This window comes from Eriocheir sinensis, unplaced genomic scaffold (genome assembly GCF_024679095.1).
Source record: "Eriocheir sinensis breed Jianghai 21 unplaced genomic scaffold, ASM2467909v1 Scaffold388, whole genome shotgun sequence".
Lineage (NCBI taxonomy): Eukaryota > Metazoa > Arthropoda > Malacostraca > Decapoda > Varunidae > Eriocheir > Eriocheir sinensis.
Window position 1 is genome coordinate 52,902 of NW_026111707.1, and position 8,609 is coordinate 61,510.

The window sequence follows — 8,609 nt, forward strand, 5'->3', positions numbered from 1 at the left end:
GTACATATAAAGGCAGAGAAGTTATTCAGTTTTGTAAGGATTTATTTTTATGTAAGCTACAAACACGTGTAACATGTAGCCTAATATGTTTATGTATTCCATATTTGTACAGTGTTTATGAAAGATTTTCTTCGCATATAATAGCAAAAACACATTCAGTTTCGTAAAGAGTTATTTTATGAGCGTCAAACCTGCGTAATATGTAGCCTAATGAGTGTATATATGCCATAATTGTACTGTGCTTATGGAAGCTTTTTTCTGCATGTAATAAAAAAAAAACATTCATTTTCGTAAGAAGGTATTTTTTATGAGAGTCAAACATACGAAATATGTAGCCTAATATGAATAATCGAGCTGGTAGGAAAGGATGCCTACGTACTGTGTGATGGCGCGGGGCGAGGCAGGAGACCAAGGGCCGGATTGTCAAAACTTACCTTCGGACGACGGGACCCTACGCGCCGAAATCCTTACCGTCAAACTGTTTTGGGTCGCGACGGGACCCGTTGCGGCGCGGGGGAAGAGGCGATACGAAGGGACAGCACAGGGCACCTCTTGCCCCGCGCCACACGTTGCCTCTGATGTCCCCTCCGTTCTTTTCATCCATTTGTCTGACCAGGTAAGCATATTTCCTTTACGCAGTGTTACTTTTTAGGTGTTTTATGATTGCGTTGATCTGTATGAGCAAGTAGAAAACCATGAGTAGCCTGCAATGGTTAATACTGGCTATGCCAATATGTGCTCCTTCGGCCCATGCCTCCCGTCACCAAACTAACCAAATATTAGACCACACAAGGGCATGTTCCAAACTTAGTGATAGGTTTTAGGTGTTTTATGGTTGCATTGACCTATAAGAGCAAGTAGAAAACCATGAGTAGCCTGCAATGGTTAATATTGGCTATGCCAATATGTGCTCAGTCGGCCCAGCCTCCCGTCACCATACTAACCAAATATTAGACCACACAAGGGTATTTTCCAAACTTAGTGATAGGTTTTAGGTGTTTTATGGTTGCAATGACCAATAAGAGGAAGTAGAAAACCATGAGTAGTCTGCAATGGTGTGGGGTGTCCAGGGGGGCAGCCCCCATGGTCAGCTATGTAGACCAGTTTATTTCTTTAATATACTTATAATAAAAATTTATGAACATTAAGAGAGAAAGGGGGACAGAAACCTATCTCACTTGGTCAGAAGCCAGGAACTGTTGGTGGTCATCCAGAATCGGTAATTGTGTCGATTAGTTATTTGTTTATTTCTTTTTATCACTTGTAAACGCAGTATATGATTGATTCGCAGGTAAAACTAGAGTAACACAACAGTGTGTGATAGGTTGGAATGGCTAATTATGCAGTGGTAAGTGACAGAGCTGTGGAGTTAATCGACACAATTACCCCTGAATTTACTATAATTGTCTGAGTGTAGCCAACCTGGTGTTGACTTTTTCTAACCTATCACAGCATGGAGCAGTATTCCAGCGTTGGTCTCACAAGTGTATCATAAGCTAAGTGTACTAAGTCAGGGGTACAGTTGTATACATTCCTCCTGAGGAACCCCAGTGTTTGGTTTGCTGTGGCACTGATGTGGTTAGCTATATATACCTGTTTATTTATTTCATGTTGGTGGTAATCCAGAATCTACTATAAGAACATGGTGACATATGTGTTATAATTTATATGTTTGCTTTTAAAGGTTTGTGTGATCATGGCTGCTTACGATGATGTTTGGGATGAATTCGACCTCTGGGATCAATGGGAGGAGCTGGAGGAGATGGATGCCCCAAGAGTTGTCGTCCGTAGACCTCGAAGGATTGTCACAGGTATAAGTGAGGGGTGAAGGTATCTATTTTACTGGTTCCTCAATCCAGTTATTGAAAAATATACGAAAATTGGTTGAGTGTATATAATATTACGTATGTAGCGTCCCTACAAATTATTACTGAATTTGCAAGGCACTCGAGCCTTGTGCATGCCTTCTTGATTGGTTCCATGGTCGCTAACCTATACTGGAGTCCCGAGTTCGAGGCTTGGCGAGTACACTTACTGAGAATATATTTTTTTACCAAATCAATTTCCATGTTTGTACAAGGTGCCAAAAAAGCATTGTGACATATTATGTACAAGTAAGAAATCAGGGGAAGTATTATGCTGGTATCAATTACGTACCAGTCCTTACATTACATACCTACACTATTACACCTGTGAATGTGACAGTGTTATATCCCTGGTCAGCTACCAAACTCATTCACACCCTTCTATCCCAAAGCCTTAAAAACCGACTTTCGCAGCAACAGTGACATAGAAATGAGTATATCATATCCAATGCAAACTCACTGTGTTTATTCCACTTACAGATCGGATGAATCCCTTCACGGCAATGAGCGACAACGAGTTTGTTGATCGTTTCAGATTAAGAAAAAATTCAATGTATGATCTCATTGAAGAAATACGAGAACATCTTCCTGCCCCAACTGACTCCAGAGGTAATTTCTTATCATTATATAAGTAAAGTGGGGTAAGAAAAAATATAGGGGTGTATGGGGTAAGAACGAATCATCTCGTATCTATTAATGCCATTAATCTAATGATGTCTTTTTATCATCGAAAAATAGGTCATTTTTTTGCAATCAATACTTTGCCTGTTTGAGGAAATACCAGTTACTTGTATGCGCTTAAGATCGTTTTTTCCGTGATCAGGCGAAAAAAGTTTGTCAAAACTTTGAAGTATCTTTCATGAACTTAGATTTTCTCTTTCGCTGTTAATTGTGACAAGACTCTTTTGTTGTAGCTTTTCCAGAAGTCGAGCATAGTAACCGTTGTAGATGAGTCGATGGCTTTGATGGCGCGGTCATACGCAATATGGGTATACGAGCGAGGAATGTCACATGCGCAGTTAATGGAAAAATACCAAATAAAGAAAACATCCTTGCACGATCTCCTGAAGGCGAAGGACAAGACCAAGGACATCAATTACGTGAATGATTATGCCTTACTCGTCATCATCATAGTAAGAGGAAGGAGGGGGCACCGGAGAATGGTGATCAGCTGATTCGGGAGACGAACCTCATGGCCCCATGCATTCATTTGTGTTAAACTTGAGAAATATTAAAATAATGGTACTTACAAAATTTTTGGAGTGAAACTAAGGTATTTCCTTAACAGATTGATATTTTTCAAGATAAAATGCATATATTTAAATTTAAAGGATACATTTTTCTCCAAAATATACTATATTTTTCTTACCTGAACATGATATTTTTCACCCCTTTTTGGGTTAAGAAAAAATCAGAGGAAAATATTCATATTAAATACTGTTACGTATGCTAGGCTCAATTTGACATTATATTATGATACGGATAGAAGTTTATATGTATCAGAGAAGTCATGATGGATATACAGGAAAACTTCTCCTGTGGAAAAAGTTTCAGGTTTTGCACTTTTCTTACCCCATTTTACTATAATCATGAAATGGTGACCCTAGCAGTGGTGGCTCAAAGCATAAATTGGTGGGGTGCTGCTCCAAAAATGTTTAGGCCAGTGGTTCTCCAAGTGGGGGCCATGGCGGGTTGTTGCAAAGAGTACATTTCTACATAGTTTCAGGATTATGAATGTTATTTCTTTTCTTACCTTTGATTGGCGGGATGAGATTATGCAGAAAAATAAAGGGGGGGCGCAGGAATGTTGAAAATTCATGAAGGGAAGAATGGAGAGGAAAAGTATGAGAACCACTGGTTTAGCCCTTGCTGTAATCCACATTACAGTGCAACCAACTCAGGTGTTCATCCTTCCCTTTTGGGGATTGATTACTTAAAATAAACTATAACTTTAATTTTCTTTTTCTCACAGGATGTCCTGTCCCAGCACATTTACAGACACTGATAGCACTACGCTGCATGATGTCTGGGGATCACCAGATGACATTAGGTGACTGCCATGATGTCTCCCAGACAACAGTTAGCCAGTGCTTGAAGGTGGTGTCACGAGCAGTGGCTAGTTTGAGCAGGCATCACATAATGGCGCCCTCTGGGAATGATCGGCAGAGGACTGTTCAAGAGTTCTATGCTATCCATGGCATGCCTGGGGTTATTGGTGCAATAGACTGTACACACATAGCTATAGTGAGACCGTCTGTTGCAAATCCTGAAGTGTTCCGATGCAGGAAGGGTTACTTTTCAATGAATGTGCAAGCTGTGTGTGGTCCCGATCTGCTTTTTCACAACGTTGTTGCTCGTTGGCCTGGGAGTGTACATGACAGTAGAATTCTGGACAACAGCAGACTTTGTGCACAGTTAGAAGAAACTTTGGAACCACAATACCACCTGCTTGGAGATGCTGGTTATGCCCTAAAGAGGTATCTCCTAACACCGGTAGCAGTTCCCACCAACGATCATGAGCGAGCCTACAACAGCAGTCACACCCATACCAGGAATACAGTGGAACGTGCATTTGGTGTCTTAAAAAAAAGATTTGCATATTTAGGAAAGAAAATGAGGACTAGTTTAGATACAACTAAAGCAATCATTGTTGCAGCAGTAGTCTTACATAATATAGCTGTGAAAACTAGACTGGTCATGCCACAAGATGGAGCGGAACATGCAATAATCAATGTCAATGCCCTTCATAATGGAGTTCCAGTAGACAGGCAGGGAAATGCACAAGGCAGATTGAAGCGTCAACAAATCATCAGGATTTTTCTGAACCTCATCCTCATCATGGACGACTGCTCCCAGCTCTTTCACAGCGTCCCCCCTCTTTCACTATCTTTCCTTTCTCCGTCATGAGCTCAGTTATTGTACTTGGGGAGATGTGTTCTGAATTTATTCATATATTACTACTTTCCAATATGATTTTTTATCCCCTTTATAGTTTTCAGTTAGTCTTTCACCAAACTCTTTATCAAATCGCTGTTTCCTTTCTTTTAATGTTATGGTTACTTCCATATTGCATTCTCTTTATTTTTTGTTCTTTCCTTTTTACTTGCGCCTCCATATTACTTTCTTGAGATTTCTAATAAAGTTCCTTTCCTCTTTTTCTATCACCTTTATCTCCTCTGTCCACCATGAATTTCCTATTTTTTTTATCTCGCACCAGTTTCAGCCCTGAAACCTTTCTTGATATAATAATACTCTTCAATATTAAGTTGATTATGCTTCCGTTCTGTGCACTGTATTTTTTGCATGTATGAAAATGCTTTATTTATATTGTTTATTATAAAATAAAATTCTTGTTACCCTGAAGTTGTAACCTTTCATTTCTAAGAACTTACCAAAGTGACCTATTATTATGTATTCTTTGCACACACTAGGACAGCAGATAATTACAGAAAAGTGAGATGTTTTAGGAACAAAAGTTACTAAAACAATGGTTACTAGTTCATCCTTTTTATATATATTATATATGCTCTTACATATATCTCATGTGCAGTTTGCGTGCTCTTTTCTGCAATGAGTCGATACATTTTGCTTCTAAAGCTTTTTCTTTTGCCTCCTCTTTTCTGGCTTCAGCCTCCTCAAGCTTCAACTCCATGTATCGTAATTGCATGTCCATCAATTTTGCCCTCTTGTTCTGAAACTCGTCGTCCCTGCTTGTGCTGGCCTTCACTATCTCCCGGACTTCTACGTCTTCGCCCGCTTTCCACCTCCCGGCTCGACGTTGCCTGCTCGTCATCCTTACGGGGCTGGCAGGCACAATTGTTTCCCCAACTTTGTTGCCGCCCTGTTCTTCATCTGGTGTTGGTGCCAGTGGTTCGAACTCACCAACTCACACCAGATGTCGGAGCGTGCTGGCAGTAGAGTAAAATAAATTATTAGTTGATGAAAACATCTGTTAATGAAATGCAGTGGTGTACGTGTCATCTGGCATATTTGTCTGAAAACAGATGCGTTATCAATCAATTAAAATTTTTAATTTTCTAGAACTGCCCCCATGATTGCTGACTCAGCACCACAAATTGGCATATTAAATAATATGCTTGCTATACAGATGCTATGTTCATCAAACAAAGATTGGATCGGATTATGATTATTGGAAATGTACACCACTGTACTTGTTCAATAACCTCCATTTACGCTTACATATTTAAGTGGCAATGTTCTCAAACGATTATGGTTCTCGCCAACAGTTTTAGGAAGAAGAAATTCCCACCAAATACAGAGGAAGCACCTCAGACCCATTACTGCCACGTTCAATGGCACTGTTATTATGTTCATTTATAATAAAACTTGTGATGCATTTAAGTGTGTGTTGAGCTTCGGGATATATAAACAGGCAGAACACCTGCTTACGAGGTATTTACTTATAAGCTATTCTCCTTATGAGTGTAACATCTTACCTCTCACAAGAGACCTTGAAAATCGGATGAGTCGACCATGGTGGTTCGACTTTGCTGGGAATAAATACATCTGAGTAAACACAAGTATAGTACAGCATTATTTAACTTAATTTACTCAAAACCTGTATAATCGGTCGAAGACTCATTGGAACACAGAGTTTTGATGAGATGTCTGGGGAGGACACAGCTTAGGCTGAGTTGAATTGAGTAATGAAACAAGTGTAACAACGGCAGCATCAAATAATGTGGATTCAGGATGATACCCATGTGATGAAGTTCCATTATTTCATGACAAAATAATTGTAATGTCAAGATATCCATATCTACTATTCATACGTATTTAACATTCATATTTCCTATGTATACATCATTTACCTGTTATAATGCAAATTGATTATATTGTATACTTACGCTGAGATGGCAAGGCATCATCATCATAGGGGTTGCCGATGTCATTAATGTCATCCCCGAGGAGTGTGAGCACTTGCTCACAATCTGAGGTCATGTCTGGTGGAGGCGCGCCACCACCAGTTTTGAACACCTACCGTTTCAAGTCAGCCTTGCTTTTCTTCGCCCTAAAATAAAATAAATAGATATAGATAGATAGATAGATATAGATAGATAGATATAGATAGATATTTGTTGTACTGGTGGTGCAGTTCTTGAATAAATGATGAATATATTAAATTTAATAAAATTTTAGAACTTGGGGCCATTAATGAAAGTGTTGTTCAGAAGGGCATTGTTCACAGTGTACAGAGATATTTTTCTTCACTTACTTGACTTTCAGTCGCTCCCAAACTTTCTTGAGCTGCACCTCTGACCGTTGGGGCCCCATGTTGTGGGCCTTGAATTTTCAGTAATTATCGCCCAGGCCTCCCTCTTCTGTAGGAGTATCCTCCCGTCAGTCTTTAGGCTGAGTAGGATTGGTTCCTCAGCTATTAGGCCCAATAGCAACTCTCTTGCCGGGGGCGAAATGGGACCTGTCCTCAGGCACTGCTCCAGGGATGCCATCGTCACTAGTTAGTGCTGTAAGGAAAGCCAATGTAGAAGGTAATATTATATAAGTGTCGTATTGTCGATGAAACGTATTTGATTTTATGCCATAGCATAAATAGGCAGGTGTCCTTGCTTACATTAATTTAACCTTATACCAGTTTAAGTATGATTTATGAACCCAGATAATACATGTGTGGTTACATTAGTTTACATTACATTATCGTGCACAGAGGTTATATAGCTCACTACACCGCTTGAAAACTATAACAGATTCAAGTTGTGTTTGCACCTGGTCAGTAACTTAGGTAGGCCAGGGGAGTTATGGGGTTGACCATGTGCACACTGCTGGTAGCTCATGGGAACGTATTTACCCTGCACAGAGGTTATATAGCTCACTACACCGCTTGAAAACTAAAACAGATTCATGTATGTGTTTGCACCTGGTCAGTAAATAAGGTGGTAAGGGGAGTTATGGGGTAGACCCTGTGCACACTGCTGGTAGCCAATGGTAGCTCTTGGAAACGTATTTATCCTGCACAGAGGTTATATAGCTCACCACACAGCTAAAAATCATAATTAGCTTATGCATCTGTTTGTACCTGGTCAGTAAATGATTATGTTATTGCTGAGGTGGTGTTGTGGAGACTGCCTGCTGTTGACGTCAGCTCAAAACAAATGGAATGAAGGTGCTTTAATCCTTCCCTGCAAGCCACATAAGCTACTTAAGTATCCACACAGGCTAGCTACGTCAATAAACAAACAAAAATACCCTAAAAACTGGCACATGCCCATAAAGTGGCCAGTCAAGGCAGTGATAATTATAATTGGTCATGGCCAGGGCAACGTGGTCTCGTCAGTGCTCCCTCCCTACGGCTAGCCAGACTCAAAGAAATATATTTGGCTACCCACAAGGGGTAACCCTGTCAGGAAATGCACAAAAACATCATACAATGGGTCATATGATGAGTAAATCCAGTCATACGGTGGGGCTGACGAGAGCCCAACAGGCTGTAGTCAGCTCGCCCTCAATTAGGCTAACTAGACCCAAAGCAAGCTGTTTGCCTTCCCACAAAGGTTAACCCCATCAATAAACACACAAAACATCATACAATGGGTCATATGATGAGTAAATCCAGTCATACGGGTGGGGCTGACGAGAGCCCAACAGGCTGTAGTCAGCTCGCCCTCAATTAGGCTAACTAGACCCAAAGCAAGCTGTTTGCCTTCCCACAAAGGTTAACCCCATCAATAAACACACAAAACATCATACAATGGGTCATATGATGAG

At 40.3% G+C, this 8,609-nt stretch overlaps 1 protein-coding gene and 1 long non-coding RNA gene across 2 annotated transcripts; one reads left to right on the forward strand and one right to left on the reverse strand.

The window, feature by feature from the left end:
- The first annotated feature begins 500 nt into the window (after positions 1-500).
- LOC126992034 (putative nuclease HARBI1) lies at positions 501-4,772 on the forward strand. Its single transcript, XM_050850706.1, has 4 exons — positions 501-616; positions 1,685-1,811; positions 2,346-2,474; positions 3,838-4,772. The coding sequence occupies exons 2-4, from the start codon at positions 1,697-1,699 to the stop codon at positions 4,770-4,772; spliced, it is 1,179 nt and encodes a 392-aa protein (XP_050706663.1). The 5' UTR covers positions 501-616; positions 1,685-1,696.
- A 1,550-nt stretch (positions 4,773-6,322) lies between these two features.
- Positions 6,323-7,167, reverse strand: LOC126992033 (uncharacterized). Its single transcript, XR_007746097.1, has 3 exons — positions 7,102-7,167; positions 6,734-6,897; positions 6,323-6,376 (listed from the first exon to the last, which is right to left on the reverse strand). It is a non-coding gene; the product is annotated as an uncharacterized LOC126992033 (long non-coding RNA).
- Positions 7,168-8,609: the final 1,442 nt, after the last annotated feature.